General features: G+C 33.4%; 1 protein-coding gene across 1 annotated transcript; it reads left to right on the forward strand.

The window, feature by feature from the left end:
• The first annotated feature begins 868 nt into the window (after positions 1-868).
• On the forward strand, positions 869-15589 carry LOC138323803 (eukaryotic translation initiation factor 3 subunit L-like). Its single transcript, XM_069268649.1, has 19 exons — positions 869-976; positions 2630-2669; positions 3356-3503; positions 3833-3912; positions 6603-6664; positions 6869-6938; positions 8491-8564; positions 9065-9145; positions 9374-9464; positions 10004-10158; positions 10353-10523; positions 10956-11089; positions 11441-11540; positions 12598-12671; positions 13302-13359; positions 13967-14005; positions 14330-14422; positions 14814-14894; positions 15340-15589. The coding sequence occupies exons 1-19, from the start codon at positions 950-952 to the stop codon at positions 15367-15369; spliced, it is 1608 nt and encodes a 535-aa protein (XP_069124750.1). The 5' UTR covers positions 869-949; the 3' UTR covers positions 15370-15589.
• Positions 15590-18115: the final 2526 nt, after the last annotated feature.

Here is an 18115-nt window from a genome sequence, read left to right on the forward strand (position 1 = left end):
ATATTTGAACTCATAATATTTAATTAATGAAAGTCAATGTCAATGTCAAACTTGGAAGTCCTCCATCTTTATGCTTGTATATAACCGGTACTGTGATAACTTCATTTCTAAGCATATTGACAAAAAAGTTGTTCAGATGATTTAAGCCATATTTACTTATCTATGACCATAAATGAAACCATGCAAAACTCACATATATAATCCCTACTTGTCCAAACCTGCTGCTATATAGCTAGCCTACCAGGGCTTATAGGCTATACAACAAATATATATATGTTTTATAGGCTATACAACAAATATATATATGTTTGTGATAGGTTACAAATCTTTGTTGGCTTGTTAATAAGAATTTAATCTTATTTCAGCCATTTTATCCATGTGACCTTAAATAAAGGTGAAGGCCATTCATTCGAACAATTTTGTTGACCTTCATTATGTAATCCACCATTATTCTACACATCTGGTTCAGGACTTATAAAAGGCTTATCTAAAGTCCTCTATGCAGAATAAGATCTAAGATACATGATTATAAAATAATTGTCTAACTATGTACATGTGTTGAATTTCAAAAACTTTACATTTGAGCATGGATTTTTAATTTATTAAATATTATTTGATATTCATAATTTGGACAATAAGTGATGTTTAATCATGTGTATATATGTATGTCTAATTACTAAAATAAAATAACACAAAAATGCATACAATATGATTAGTTTTTCTTTTGTTGTCTGAGCAATCAGATACTGAAGTAGGGCATAGTGTAATGGATTTTTTTTCGGATAATAGCTCTAACTTTTCAAAATTCAGACGACAAAAACTTTGCAGACGTGTAACCATTTCAACAATATTGACTAAAGCGAGGCAACTCTTGGTGGTCTGAAGACACGGAACTCTTCTTTACTCGGAGGTAAATTTTTCTTCGGGCTCTTGGCACAGAGTAATCGCCATGTGGAGCGAAGAATTCAATCCAGATGTAAGTGAAATCGTTTATAAATGATAAAAGATATATATTCAGTTATCATTAGCATGTTCAGTGATTGTTTGGTATAGATACGATGGCAATTATTTCAGTATTTACCATCAAAGTATCACCGTATGGACTCCATTGAAATCGGCCATTGCTATTTTTAGAACCGGCTTTCCGGACATCACAAATCATTTAAAATATTGCAAGATAATAGTTACAATGAACCGATATGGCTATTTGTGAATTAAATTACTGATATTTAGTTTGTTAAAGATGATTGAATCTTTGAAGATAGCCGGAAATTATAACAATAATGGTCTATGGGAGCATAGTAATTTGTACCCCAACAATGTTAGAGGTATAATCCCTATTGAGATTCCTCCTCTAAGCTTAGACTCTTTTATATTCGGACGTTTGATAGATGCCTCTCTTCGGAATTATCTCAATAGGGATTATTAGAGGTATAGCACGACAAGACACTTTTGGAACATTACTTCGTGTCTAACCTCTAACTTTCGATAGGCCATTTACCCGATGCTGTTGAAAACATTCTCAAAGTTTCGATTGTGACAATATAATACGTTTAAATCATATTTAAAAAGTCACCAATGTCAAAAACCTACCTCTTTTTCATAGATTAACAAGTATTTTGACAAAATAAGCCATAAAAATGCTCCACCGCTGACAAATGGTATTTTTTCACTATAAAATTAAAAAACAGGAGCAGACGATTTAGTATTTTTATTCAGTTACAAAAGTTACTTATTTTACACCATTACCACCATTGAAAAGTTTGAGCTTCTAATTTTACTTCAAGCTAAAAATATGAAAAATAATTAATTGCATCCCGAAAAAAATCCGTGACACTATATCTTATATGGAATGAAGTACTGATTGCGCATGCACCAAAGGCGAAATAAATTATTTTGAATTATTTTTTGTGTTAATTAGGCATATATATACACGATTAAACACCAATTATTGTTCAAATGATTAACATCATTTATGCTCTGTCGGCGGTGGAGCATCTTTAAATAAAATAAGCCTTAAAATCCATCTTAAACAAATATTTACAACTTCGAACATAAACTTTCATGACCCAGACAAAACTTCATGTTGATAGCAATCCGGCCAGTAAATAGAAAAAAACGAATTGCAAAGTCCCCAAAACGCTTGATCTGCCTTTACTTTTACTTGTATTTTAGCGCACTGCTATATCAAAACGTGGAATAAGCCGACACCCTTTGGTATCAGTCCAGGTCATCTCCGATTCAGTCTGACCACCAAGAAGCACCACTTAGGGTCAGGCTTAGCTTATACAGTCTATTCAACAAATGAATATTATATCTATCCAAATACAGCAATCCGTTGAGAAGGTGATTTGCATACTACGAGAAAATGGCGACGACGACGAGGGATATTTTAAGGTTGCGGAACAGAAACTACTGTGTTAACACAATAGAACGTGCATGCATGATGAAATGGATGGCTATGAGTATATAAATTATTCATTTTTTGTGAAGACCAAAATAAGTGGCTATTCTCTGTGGCATCAAGCTTAAAGACAAGCATTTTCCCCTAGCTAGCTTCAATCATATTAAATCAGAAAGTGTTTCCTAAGTTTACATAATATTATGATTTTTTTTTTCTTTTAAACAGTATTATCCAGCCTACCCTGCTGGTGAATATGAACACACAGGTAGGTATTACCATTTAATCATTGAACGTCTTTCAGTTGGCATTAATATCCAATATGAATGCTAACTTGACAGAGGCAAAATCCATAAAGCGGCGTTAGCGCTTCATGTTGAATTTGTTATTGTCATGGATTGAACAGCCATTTGAACAGCCATCATCCGTGATCGCTGGCATGATAATTGTGATGTCACAATAATAATCACGTCATTATAAGCTAGCTATATAGATCATAAATTTAAACATGTATGTTGTAAAAAGATTCCACTGATCTTCATAATTACCTGGTATGGTGATGCAGATCTAGAGTTAATTAAGAGCTACCAATAGTTCATTTGAATATTTACAACAAAACAAGAAATAGATAAGCTTACTAGTTAGAAATCAATATGAATTAATCATTACCGTGCCATAAGCATGACAACAACATCGTTTTTCTCCATTGGATCCAGCAAAAACAAAATCAAAATTTAAAAAAAGTGAATAACTTAATCCAATGAGGGAAAATGATGTTGTTTCCATACTTCGGTATAGTTCTGTACTTTATATTCATAGAATTTGATGCTGATGCATCTTTTTAATTTTAATTGCCAAACTCCATTGACAGAATAGTTGTCTTTTTTGTGTGCAGTCGTAAAACATATTAAATGTTAATAATGTTATGATGGAATGCTGTCTTAATTTGAACAGGCGACCCCAGACAGGACTTAGAGTATGAGAGACAGTACCAGGCTCAGACATACATCATCCCGGATGTCATCAAGAGCTTTTTTGAATATTTTCATAAAAGCGTCCATGAACAGAACATTTTTGAAATACAAAATGCATATGAGAATGGGTAAGGGGTTCTTTAAGGTTTTCAAGCTTAAGGATCATGTTCAAATTTACCTTGACATATTTTCAAATTGAGTAAAAGTGAAACAAAAATGATCTTAATTTTGAAAAGAATAGATGAAGTACTGAACTTGTGTCTGGAAAATTTTAAAACATCTAACAGAGAAGTTCAACTTCATGAAATATGGACAATCTAGTGGTCCTTGCCAAACTCAGTCTTTAACACACAAACTTACTCAAATACTATTGTACTTTAATATTTTCCAAAGCCTTGCCAAGATGCCAACTCTGAGATGTCAATGCGTTTTTGTTATTCTTTTGACTTTGTTTCAGGTTTAACAAACTAACAGACAAGTTCTTCAAGAACTCCCCATGGCCTGATGCAGAAGTTGTGGCCCCCATTGTTGGGAATGGTAAGATAATTTTGACAATTCAGATAGGATTTACAGCGCCGTTACAATAAGTGTACGTTTGACGGTCAGTCTAGTAGGTGGTTCCGTTGATTAGTAGCTAGTCAGTTTGCATGGTAGCTAGTCAGTTTGCCAACGACATTCAATAAGCTGTGTAAGCACGGCTCTCATTGGCTGTCGCATCAATGTAGGGGCGGAGCTAAACAGTCGGAAACGTCTGTCGGCGATTACCAAAAGATCAGAAACGTGTACTGAAGATGATCAGCATTGTAAGCTTCATAATGTAAAAAGATTACACAAAAACATTTTAATTACCTCATGTATAGACTCTGAATCAGCGCTACTCAGTGAAGTACGTATGGAAAGAGCTACTGTTAAAGACGCTCGGAAGTTGTACGGAAAAGATATCATCTGCTTCTGACTAATTATAACTTTACCGCAAGGTGTGGGAAACCAAATCGGGTACAATGTACAAAATGTACGACCGACCATCGTGTCTTGTCAAAATATATTCCAATAAAACAAGGCTTTGGCACATACCTGGATGATAGTAGGGGATGCTATTCCAGCTGTAGGCGTATATTTTTTAGCTTTGTCACCAGTATTTACAGCCGTGCTACCCCAACTGAGAACGACGCATGTAAACCCCTACCGCTCTACTTGTATCGATGTATTGAATGAGTGAAGCTAGTTATTTATAGACTCGAGTACTGTCGCCAATCCACAGGTAAATCTCGGGCGCTCTGGCTACATTAGCTGTACCAAACACAATCGTAATTGTTACAAATACCGTAAAAACTTATGTTACTTACACACCAGTGTACTTTGCACATGTATTTTTTCTTAGGGCTGAAAATGCTGGAAAAAAATCTACTATCGGTATATTTTGAGCATTCAAATTTTGGGGGAAACGATGTACGGGGAACCACAAATTCAATGTTATAAAGGTGGTAATTTCATTGCAAAACATTCACAATAAATGCTTGACAACTTGCACACAGAAGTGTTGTATTAAGAAGAAATAACATAATATAATTGCACTGTGTTTGTTTTCTTTTATTGGCCACCGTAACTGAAACAGTGAAATATATCTTGCAGAACATGTCAAAAACATTGGCAGTCCGCCGTACTCCGTACACATGTCAATGTCTGGAGATATTACACATGAATAGTTATCAAGAACTATTTGAAAATATTATAATCTAGTTACTTAAAATTGCCACAATAAAGTATAAGTGTGTTTGAGATCATTAACAAACTTTAAATAGCAATCAGATAGCAGATACGGTTGGCTTGCAATAATCATATTGTGAGTAAACTCACTGCCTGTGCGGCACCAGATCCAAGCTGATGGCTAATTATATTTAACAGTACGGTTAAAAATGCCACTAACCTTGTAGCTTGTCAGTTTTGCTGTAATGATATTACAAACCACTTATTTAATTATTGAAAATCCTAAATATTAGGAAAGTTTAGGACTCGTGTTACAAATCCCACGTGTGTTTTGACTTTTTGCACACAGCCTGCAGCCGGGACATGTTATGGCGGTTCCCTCCGTAATGAGCATCGCTAGATCTATAAGGAGTTTCATATGCAATTTTTACTAGAAATATGAAGGTTTTTTTAAAATATCTAAAATAAAGAAATACTAGTCAAGTGAATGTTGATGCAATTTGAAGGATATTTGTTTTGTTTTTAAGTAGATACAGACGCATTGTTGATCATATATAGATCGGTTAAGCTAACTAGCCATTCGGTTTCGTTAAGCTGGATGAGAGGCCTGTGCGTATTTACTTGTGGATACATGTATACACTACCGAATGACCAATAACTTATGAACAAAACATCCTCAAAACTTTCGCTTAATAAGTGAAACAAAATAATAATGAATTTTGAATACTGTGATTGAATGTATACATTGTAAACAATTAAATAATACACAACGTGATACTGATCAAACACATTGCACAACAGAATCGGGTTTGAACATCAAAGATCCTCTGGCTCCGCCTACTTCTCAATGTTGTCGGCGATCTTGTCAGTCAGGGAGCAATCAGTCGGGCTGCCGATGCTTCAGCCAATCAGTGCCTTCGTTACATGCCACCTAAAATCTAATCTACTGCATCAGTTACCAGCCTACTAGATCAGCTACCAGCCAACGTGTCTATCGAGTGAATGAATGTAAACAGGAACACTTATTGTCACGGCGCTGTAATATGTAATGATATTTGTTATACATCCAGTGAATGTTTAATATGTGACTTTTCATTGACTAGTACTATCTGTACATTGTCACCTTTTCAAACAAACGACCAGGCAGCATAAGTAAACAAAAGTGTAAAACAAAATGTAAAAAAAAAATTTGAAATGAAAGTTGGAGATTGATGCTTGATGTCAAAAAACATGATTCCTTATTTAGCATTTTAATGCCTCTTTTCTATCATATTGTAAACTGTAAAAGTGCATGTAGTTATCACCAAGAATGTCATGTCAATGTAAGTAATTGGACACAGTACAAACAGAATAAAATCCCAACATCAGAATTATTATTCTAATTCAGCACTGACATGCAGTGCTAACACAATTGCCTAAATAACAAGCTATCAATTAGATATAAACTGTATCAAACATTCAACCAGATACTCTGAAATATTACAAACATATTAATTCACTGATTTTGATTTGTTTTCCAGATCACATCTTTCTGATCTTGTACAAAGAACTGTACTACCGACATATTTATGCCAGGGTTACAGTAAGTGTTATGATATAAGTTATTGACATTTCTTTGTCTTTCAGTTATTTTCATATATGTTTGCACTAAGTTTATACTACGCATATTTATTTGAAAAGTACATTTGTATAACTGAAAGTTACGATTTTCAACATAATTTGTGTTGCAAGTATAAAAACATATGGTGATGTTACCAAACCCATATAACATCTTTCTATTTTGCAGAATGGGCCAACACTGGAACAAAGATTTGAATCCTACTACAACTATTGTAATTTATTTAACTACATCTTAAGTAAGTACACCAGGGCTTAACTTATAACCAGAAATCCAGCTAAACCTCGCAATGTCAACATCTTTTAGACAGTGTTTATATTTCAAACTAAAGAATCTCAATATTCAAGTTCATTGGACATGATATTTTAGCTTTGTAGGTTTTTAGATAGAAAGAGTTTAATATTGTACTTTGTCGAGACTAGTTGTTTAAATGAGCAAGAAAAACGTCAAAATCTAAAAATTAGTTAAAAACTTTTCAAAAGAAATAATTCAGTGAGGATACATATTATGTTAATTATCTTTATCCTCCGCTTTCTCCGAAATGAGGGATATTAATATGGTTTTTTTTCGTCTGTCTGTCTGTAACACTTCGTTTCCATGCAATAACTGTAACAAATGTAAACCGATTTTCTTCAAACTTGGTGACAAGGTTAAATACATTAAGGGCTCGGCAAAGTTTGATCGCCACTGTTGATGGACCTTATTTAACGGAGTTATGGCCCTTTGAATTACTAAAAACGTCATTTTCTGCCATTTCCGTGCAATAAGTGTAACAATTGTAAACCAATTTTCTTCAAACATAGTAGCAAGGTTAAATGCCTTAAGGACTTGGTCAAGTTTGATCACGACTCTCAACAGACATTATTTTTCAGAGTTATGGCCCTTTACTTAAATAAGTAAGTTCTGCCACTTCCGTACAATAACTGTAATAAATATTAACTGTGCTGTTTTGGGGCCTGGTCCACGTGCACACATGCATGTGGCTTCTGCTACTCAAATAAATTATAATTTCACAAATAAATGCTCATTTTTACGAGAAATTGATTGAACATTATCTTTGGGGTAAATAAGCAATTTATATACATTTCCTATTGATTTTCTGCCTTACATTGCTTATGCCAGGTATGTCGGTACTCAAAACTGATTTTTACCGATTTCAACTCGGAAAGTTCTAACTCGTGATTTTTTCCTGACGCTTAATTTTGGATGATTCGAACTGGTCCATCAGTATTTATTTAATTTTCTTCGAACTAACCGAAGGTTTACTGTAACCCATTTTCTTCAAACGTGATAACAAGGTCAAATGCCTTAAGGGCTTGGTCAAGTTCGATTGCCATGGCATGTTTCAACCAAGTTTAAATCTAACCACAATAATGTTAACCTACAATATGTTCTGAACGCGGGGGATGGAAATTCCACGAATTTGCTTGTTATTATATAACTATTTTTATGTTATTCAATCTTATACACATTAATTGTAATGATTTTAAAACAGATGTTGAGGATCTGATCTCCGTAGCTCTTTATACTTCAGTGTTGTGTTAGTTAATATGGCACAGAAGTATTATTTTTACAATTAAATTTATAACTTTGGAGGTCACTGAATTGTTAAAGGAAAACTGTTTATCATCGACGAATTGTTAAAGGAAAACTGTTTATCATCGACAATATACTCCGCAAAATTGAACAGAAATTTTGACTATGATTAGTTGACATATAAATTTATCATGGTCACATTTTTATATAGTAGAAGTGGCATGTGAATGTAAATGAATTTGATTTCACCCTAGATGCGGAGGGTCCTGTCCCGTTAGAGCTCCCTAACCAGTGGTTGTGGGATATCATTGATGAATTCATCTACCAGGTTTGTTTTCTCTAACATACCTAAATTGTATTGCTCAATTTTTGGTACTGTATTCAACCCAATAGGTGCCCATGTCCCTTTAATTTTTGGTAAATTGATTAGCATTTATTAATCACATTATTACTTTTTAACATAATATTATGCAGTGGTATTAACTATAAAGTAGCTGTTCCTAATGGTGGTATTAGATGGGAAAAAAAATTCAATGTGAAGAGTAAAATGAAAATGAAATAAAAACCATTCTAAGAGTTTCTTGAAAGTTAAATTGGATGTTATCCCACTATGCAGTAGGAAAAAGTTTTGAAATGATGACATTTATACATCTGATATATTTAAGTTCTGCTGACTGATGAACTTTCTTTGGTCCAAAACACAGGATTAAAAGCTTTCTCTGAGCGAAAATATTGCATTGAATTTCACTGCATTAATCCCCTAAATGTTATGGCCGAAAGGAGATTGGAATTTATTGTTTGAACAAAAATCTTTTTTCTTGCTTTTAGTTCCAGTGTTTCAGCATCTATCGCTGCAAAGTCTCCAAAAAATCAGAAGAAGAAATTGCCTATCTTCGTGCAAACCCGAAGGTACGTGTTTATTGATTTAGTGCCCAGAATAATGGGAATGGGATAATTGGTTTACCATTGATGCCATTTTAATTATGTGATTAGCCAAGACAATTCTTAAAAATTATTTTAAAACAAGTATGTTATTGACATTTATGTTGAATTTTAATATCCAACTTCTAGAACAAATGAATGAATATTTGGATTGATAATTTATGATTATGTGTAATGAAATGTGTGTTTGTTTAGATATGGAATGTACACAGTGTGCTGAACGTTCTACACTCGTTAGTGGAGAAGTCCAGTATCAACAGACAACTGGAGGTCTATACAAGTGGAGGTAATATTCTTTATCGTTCGTTGTAACTCTATTACTTTCGCTTGCGATTTGTTTTTGCGAATTTCTCGATCATGTTTAATTCGCAAAAGTTTATCTCTGCTAATTGATTTCTTAGAGAATTCTTGCACAATTAAATTCAGAGATATCTTCATTCAGTTTTAAATATGTGGAAAAAATCTCCTCGAAGATATTTTCAAAATGAAAATCACAAAACTTAGTAGCCTCAAAAGAAAGCTCGTTTACAGTATTTCAGTTTATCTAACCTGTATAAATTATACCTTTCTCTCATTCATCTGTATTATAACTGTCTGAATACAAAATCTAACGGTTGTTGTTTGTATACTTTATATCAATCAGCACTTTCATCTCCCTGACTGGATAAACTGGTGTTGTGATCTTCTAAAAAAAAAAAACCCTTTTTGAGTTCAATTTCTCTTAAATTTAGATAAAACAATGAAAAAGAACCACTCTTTAGCTAAGAAAGAACATGATACTAAGAATATCCTGAATCTAATTCTATTTACGTTGTTACTCTGTAGGTGACCCAGACAGCGTGGCTGGCGAGTTTGGACAACACTCACTGTATAAAATGTTGGGATACTTCAGTCTTATTGGACTACTGAGGCTACACTCACTACTCGGTGACTACTACCAGGCCCTCAAGTGTCTCGAGTGTATTGACTTCAACAAGAAGGTAGGTGGATGATAGCTCCCATTGGTAAATTCTGCCCTTTCGTCTACTATTCTAAATAAGAAATTAAAAAAAAATCATTTCTATAATGAAAAATAACAATAAACTATTCATTTCTTATCACTTTTCAGAACTTGTAATCTCAAGTGCCTGCATGTTAAGTTCCCACTCTCTATAATGTAATTCTCACTTTTCAGAACATGTACTCCCGAGTACCGGCCTGTCAGATCACCACTTTCTATTACGTGGGATTTGCCTACCTGATGATGAGGCGTTACCAGGACGCCATAAGAACTTTGTCTAACATCCTGCTGTACATCCAGAGAACAAAACAGATGTTCCAGACCCGCACCCAGCTGTACGATCAGGTACGGTAGTCATGCATAACAATGGATCTGATAAACAACATATTTTCAATCTGATGAAGTTAATCAAGAAATAAAAAATTTATTGGCATGTGAAAATATGCTAGTTTACATAAGTTTGATGAGAATAAAACAAGAGTACAAGTAAATATGAGTTAGTTTGTGATTTATAAATTGATGATCAGTTAATTTCAATGAAAAGTCAGCCAGTCTCACAATATAGAATTGGACATTTTGTAAACTCATATTGGACTTCCCCATGACATTGCTATTTGTACAAGAGTTACTGTATTCATCAAAATGTTATATAAAATCTCCTTCCCCCCATACATTCAAACATACCAGTAGTGTCAATGTTTGTGCGTTTTACATTCATGTAACACATATATATTATGTATTTTAAGTCCTTTATCTTAATTGTTTGACTATAAACAGATCTCCAAAATGAACGACAAGATGTACACCTTGTTGGCCATCTGCCTGGTACTCCACCCAATGAGGATTGATGAAAGTGTCCACTCACAGCTCCGGGAGAAATTTGCTGACAAAATGTTACGCATGCAGAAAGGGTAAACAATTCATATTTCAATTTTACAAGATTTAACAGTATACACCTACCGGTACATATTATGTGGAAATGATTAACAATGCATTGATGAAATATCCTGAGTAATTGATGAAAATTTCTTAATTTCCATGATGAAATATCCTGAGTAATTGATGAAAATTTCTTACTTTCCCTGCTGAAATCAAGTGATAATAATGTTTGTCATACCAATGACCAAATCAAGATCCAAATTCCATTCCTTTATTTGATGGTAATCTTATTGTAATTGCTGCTTTCTAGACCACATACTAAATAGAATGGATAGAAGATTACGATGTTGAATCAGAAAAACAAGGTATAATTTATATTGCAGTGACCAGGATGAGTTCCAACAGAACTTTTCCTTTGCCTGTCCTAAGTTCCTGTCACCCGTGCCACCAAACTATGATGCAATGGCTGTAATCAACCACAAGGTACACAGTAAATTGTTTACCGGAGAACGTTTTGACAGTATAGACTAATAGAATCTTTCATCCCCTTTGGGGTGAGACAGGAGAATCTCAACCCGAGGGGTAAGATTCTTAAGTTGTCGAACACTAGGCTTTGTGGAGTGTTTAACAGCTTAAGAATCTTATCCTGAGGGTTTAGATCTCCTGTCTCTCCCCAAAGAGGGTAAATGATTCTTTTTCTCTTACCCCGTGCACCACTTTGTGTCTCTAATAAACGTGTCACCTAAGCAAGCGAGGATGACGTGACCTCAATGAGTCGCCGTCTTCGTGACGACATTTCATTGTTGTCGTGACGTTATAATACTATTACCGCGACATCATGATACTGTTGTCGTGATGTCATACCATTGTTGAGCACGTGCGAAGATCTCTTGTAGCTTGTCTTTACCCTAGGGTGAGATAGAAAAATCTCACACTGGTAAAACTGTGAATATCCCTGTCTGGGGTAAGAGAGAAATAGAATCTTTCATCCCCTTTGGGGTGAGACAGGAGAATCTCAACCTGAGGGGTAAGAATTTTAGCTCACCTGGGGGGATAAGAGGTTGAATGATTCTTTTTCTCTTATCATGTACACCACTATGTGGCTCACGTGCAATGATCTCTTGTAGCTTGTCTTCAATCTAGGGTGAGATAGAAAATTCTCACACCAATAAATTTGCAGATATGTCTGTCCAGGTTATTAAAGAAAATACAAAATTATTGATATATAATATATATTTAAAATTATTTGAGCTGTAGACTACAAACTTGAAATAATTTTTAATACAGAAAATGTAAAGGAAGTACATCATTCCTTATTTGTCATTGATGTACCGTCTAGGGTCAATCGTCTAGAAGGCGAATCCACTATAAAAAAGTTAATGGTTTGCTGTATGTAGAATTAACTGATAAATCTTCATGGTCATTTCAATACTTATTGCTTTACCTCAGTTCTTTTTATCTAAGCTCATTTCTGTGTTGACTGATTTTCTCAAAAGGTATTCCACAGATGTTAATGAAAACTGAATTATAATTATTGTAGGAGCCGTTCCAGCTTCAACTGAAGGTTTTCTTGGAAGAAGTGAGACAACAGATAGTACTGCCCACCATAAGAAGGTAAGCTTTCCCCAGCTCCACTATGTATACTAATGCTGACAAACACTATACAAGTTGATTTGACTTTCATTGGACCAACAATAATACGGACACTGATAAACTGGAAAACTTACAATCCAGATTGAAATATCAAGGACAGATTTTATTATTGAAAACGGAATCCAACAAACCAAAAAAATTTGTTCTCCAAATGATTTGAGCTGGAGCTGCAAGTGCACTGATTACGGAGGGTTCAATGTACCTTTATATTCATCATAATTCTTTGTATAGTAAAGTACACTTTTCTGTGCACTATGTATTGTTGACTTTCTTATAAAGGAAGCATTAATATATTCCACTTATTATAAAATATGTTATTTCCAATAAGTTTTGTAATATTATTTGATAAAAGATTATCATATACATAAATATACAAAAATTTCATGTGCAAATGTAGATCTTCACTAGACTGCCTATGTAATATTTATTTGGCTTCGAATGATGCAGTAATTATTGCATTCTTTGTCTTTTACTGTAAATCACAATGAGTGTTAAATATTAGTTGTAAGTTATTTGTACTTTGAGTCTTCAATTTTGTGTTTATTCATAACCATATAGATATTGAGTGTCTTTTTCTTGCTCTTCTTTCAGTTACCTCAAGCTGTACACCACTCTACCTTTGGCAAAACTAGCTGTTTTTATGGACATGGTAAGAATATAAATTTGTCCAATATCACCAGTCGTAATGAAGCCAGGTCCCTTCTATCACTCATACACCTACTTATTCAATGTCACAGACTAACAATGCAAAATGTAAACTGATGTGCATTATCAGGGCAGTTTGATTGACAGGTGCTGAACATTCTGTTATGTATGATAACTGAAAAGTGTGATGTATGATATACTGGGTGTATTGTAAGTACATATAAAGGTCATTCTATCAGATTAGAGGTTCGCAGTGGCCAAGTGGTTAAGATGTTCCGACATATTACCATAATCCCTCCATCTTAATGGTACCGGGCCCTGATCATAACTTCTGATCGGTAGTTTTCTCTGGGTACTCTGGCTTTTTCTTCAACAATAAACCAATAAACGTACTCAAATGGCCCTCGCTGTTACAAGGACATTAGACCAATCAAGCCAAACTATGTCACAGATTTACCCCATGAGCTTTATATTGTTACAAATGTGGGAGTTTTAGTCACAGAGGAAAAAGTTATATGTATTTTTCTTAATTATATATAAGTTACATTTACTGTTTATGTTCAAGCATTTAAGTTTGATATTTTACTAAAACCTTTTTTTCCTCTTTGCAGTCTGAAGATGAGCTGCGTACTCACTTGATGTGCTTCAAGGTAGGGTTTGTTAGACAAAGGAAATTAAAATTTTATATGTATTTCAGTAAAATGAAGATTATAAGAAGAAAATACAAAAAAATACCCGTAGTTTGGTATGGCTAGTTCACTTTTGCAATAGAAGGATTAAAATGTTATATCAGTAATGGCAGTAATTGTAGACAAAAAGTGACGTCATTGATGATTTAAAATCATTTGTAATAATGGCCATGTTTTCACAGCATCCATAAAAAGTAATATTGATGTTTTTCGGGATTTCTGGCCTTGAATGTACTTTTGTTGTGGAATTTGTTCTTTCTAAATTGATTTTAACCATATTTATAGCACAAGATGAAAAACTTGGTGTGGACAAGAGGAACAAGTGGTCTAGATGGGGAGTTCCAATCAGCTTCTGAAGTGGACTTCTATATTGACAAGGTACAAACATGAATATTGTATTGGTTATCATTTGAAAATTGATAAATATGGGGAGTTTTCCTGGAAAGGAATTCCTTAAATATACCTTGGTTAAGTATGGTTTGCTGGTGGCTTATATGTAACTTTAAAAAAATCAGTATTTTCAAATGCATGTAACTTAATATATTTGTGCTAGTCCATTTCATATCTGTGACCCAAGGCTTTTGATCTAAATCACCGAGTGCAGTATTGGATTTCCATTTTATGACTTTGGAATAAATTTTGATATAAAAGTCTACGGGCAGTACCCCTAAACAAGAATTGGGTTTGTCCTTTTAAGCTAGAAAACACTTTTTATTCCGTCTCTTCTACTCAGGAAAGCAATTTTGTAAAATCTGTTTTACGTTTCTAGGACATGATCCACATCGCCGACACCAAGGTAGCCCGTCGCTATGGAGATTTCTTTATCAGACAGATCCACAAGTTTGAGGAGGTATGTAATACCATACATCACCCTCAACATCAACCATTTTTGTGTAATGATGATTTTCAAAGGCATTTTACTATGGAAAAATGTGTTTTGTGAATAGTCATGTTTTCAATAAAATGATATTATTCATACATTGTGAGCAAATGATTATAAAATTTACAGCTACTGTGGTTTTTGACAAAGTCATTTGGAGACATATTTTATGATATTATGGAAATTAACATATTAATTAAAATTGCTTGTAGGCAACACCTCTACGTCATGTCTTGGTCACAAGTGTGTGAGATCTTTTTTTGATAAAATTGCTTAGGAACGGTTTACACTAGAAATTTACGATGTCTCCAGTCATTGATTCTAGGCACATATTAAATAACCATAGCTGTTAATTGGATGCAAGGCCAATTATTTTCTCGGATATGCCTAACCTGGTGAAATTTCTTTCTTTCAGATAACAAAGAACTTGAAGCTGGTGAAGTAGGGGAAAGGGGAGACAATCTGGATAATAAGTGCTGAATTAGACTGCCTACACTAAAGTGAAAAATAACTAAAAGAATTAAAAGTGTTCCTTAGTGTTTCTGTATAGAAGATCTGATTGGTTATGCTATATCAGCTTAAACATTTCAACATTTGGAAGAGGATATCACCCATATGTAAAGACACTGTAATGACAGAAATTTATAAAATACATCTACATCAAATGTTTGCTTTTTGTTTTCATTGTAGTTACATCCACCAGCTAATATGTCTCCTTTGAATGAAGGGCAATGATACTTAATTTCAAGATCACATAATTGACAAATGGTTTTAAACTTGTAAACTGTTAAGTGTTATTACCGAGCTTATGTTTCACAATCACTCCTCAACTTTAAAGAATCCCTTTGTAACTCTTAAAATTCTCCATAGAATTACAAAAATCTTCTGTAATGCATTCCTATAGGAAATTTTAAGTTAAGGAATTCCTTAAAAGTTATTAGAAATGTTTATGAAACTGGGGCCTGGTATGCCCATGCGGCTGCCCCAATCACTTTAATCAACCTTACCTATTAAGGGTGTACACCTCTGAGAAGTCAAAATTTTCTTGTATTAAACTTTTTTTCTCATATAGATTTTTGGAAAAAGGAGTTCGTACCATAAAAAGAAAATGGAAGAAAAAACATATGTCCGTGTGCTCGTTTTTGAGCTTTTGTCACTCGAAGACACCTAGTTGACAAAATGTTGGATTTTATGGGAATTTTGCCGTTTTGACCATATGAGATAGCGATTAAAGCCATAATTTCCTAATGAGATGTTTGATATGAATGAATGTTTGTAGAATTCATTTTCTAGTAGTCTTCTTTAAAAATATACCAGTTTTGATCAATTAGATTAATATTTTTTCTCAGAATAACAACATATGCTACCCCTACCCCTTAATTTTGAGCTACAAAATGCACCATTTTCAGCCATTTTTGCCAAATTTAACCCATTATAGGAAAAGTTCTGGTATTAAACTTTTGTTATTATTTTGCATATCAATAGGGAAACGGTAGTTCTTTCTAAATCAGGAAGAAAAATTGGGGGTCCGTGTGCTTACTTTTTTGCCCCATTTTAATTTTTGTTATTTTTCAGTATTTTAAAGTAAAAAATAAAAGTGCCCAAATTACCATTAAATGTAAAAATAAACTCACAAACGTGTATCGTTTCACATATTAATGCTCAATATCTTAATTACTACGAACCTAGTAACGATTTGCAGCAAAAATTAGCTAAATACAGCTAAAAATGCTGGCGCAGTGATGATTTTAGTAAAAACAATTTCAGTAAAAAATGGAAAAAAACTGTGGCTCTACTTGAAGCGAAAAAAGACACAATTTCAAAATGGCCGCTAAATGGGCCATTTCTTAAAATCCCTGTATAAAAAAATCTACTAAAAATAGAAATGTAATTTTTTGACAAAATTTGCATCTGGCAACTTGCTACAGATACTGATAAATTATATTTGAAAATCTCATAACTTCTTTGATTTATGTTGAAACGAGACTTCAACGGGACTGAAACCTCAGAAGAATACATCCTTAAATTGTAATTTTGTCTTATGTACATTTTTGCACCATAAGTCTCTTGAAAATGTTTTTCCTTTTAAATAATTGTCAATATCTAATAAATTCAAACTACATCCTACATGACAGTATATCACAGAAAACTGTTTCAGTTGTTCAAGAAAACAATAGTGGAATGATTCGTGCTATTTAAATCAGAAGCAGTAAAAAATTTAACTCTTTATGTCTCTTAAAATGATAATTCTTTATTTAATACCTTCACTGTCAAATTCAAAGTCACACAATAACTAATATTTATAATGAAGTTGTATTGCTTACAACCAATTTCATAAATTACATTTGTATATCTATCAGGTTAAAATAGTTCTTTTTAAGTTAATAGTACATCAAATGTAAACTATCACAATATCTATGAACTTTATCGAAGGTCATATATGATTGAGTGTGTTCTTTTTACTTTATTAATGCATTATTTCAGATGCGTTACCAATGGCAACTAGAGCTGCAATATGTAATAGAAATGTACATAGAGTACTAAAACTATTATAATTATATCAGGTATGTACTATTTCAAATACAACTTCATTTGTGAACATTTAGTTTAAAAAATATGCGTTTGGGGCCAAATAGAGCTCAAACCATACATAGCCCTTTATGCACTTCTAACATTGTCGGAGCATATACTGCAAAACAAAAGTGACTATGCACTTTAAAGGCAATAAAATTCCACTCTGCATTATTGCCATGCCTTTACATAAATCAAAATTATGTATTGAGAAACTGCTTCCATTATTATGTATACATATAAGATACACTGTAACCTTTGAAGTGCCTATCATCTGGCAATCTAATTAAAACCAGATCTTGGAATTAACACAAATACCCTTCATTTGAGAAGAATAATCTGGCTTCACAATTGACATTGATTTATCATAGTCTATCCAAGTTTGATTTCTCCTGAATACAAATCCTTTCAAATGTGAACGAAACATGTACAAAAATATTAACTTAAAAGTTATTTGTTCATTAAACCATCAACTTTTAAAAGTATAAAAGAATTTTAATACAACTATTGACTAGAATATTTATATCTTCAGGAGAGCTTTAAAAAATGAAGTTTAAATAATTCAATAAGATTGGAAACCCAATTATGACCCATGCTGAACTTACACTTTTTGTGAAGAA

Source organism: Argopecten irradians, chromosome 5, assembly GCF_041381155.1.
Source record: "Argopecten irradians isolate NY chromosome 5, Ai_NY, whole genome shotgun sequence".
NCBI lineage: Eukaryota > Metazoa > Mollusca > Bivalvia > Pectinida > Pectinidae > Argopecten > Argopecten irradians.

Bases quoted from the DNA above. Each gene is read 5' to 3' on its own strand.
- LOC138323803 (XM_069268649.1), top strand. From the start codon at position 950: ATGTGGAGCGAAGAATTCAATCCAGAT. The intron at 977-2,629 runs GTAAGTGAAATC...TCTTTTAAACAG, and splicing joins GCGAAGAATTCAATCCAGAT to TATTATCCAGCCTACCCTGC. The intron at 8,565-9,064 runs GTTTGTTTTCTC...TCTTGCTTTTAG, and splicing joins TTGATGAATTCATCTACCAG to TTCCAGTGTTTCAGCATCTA.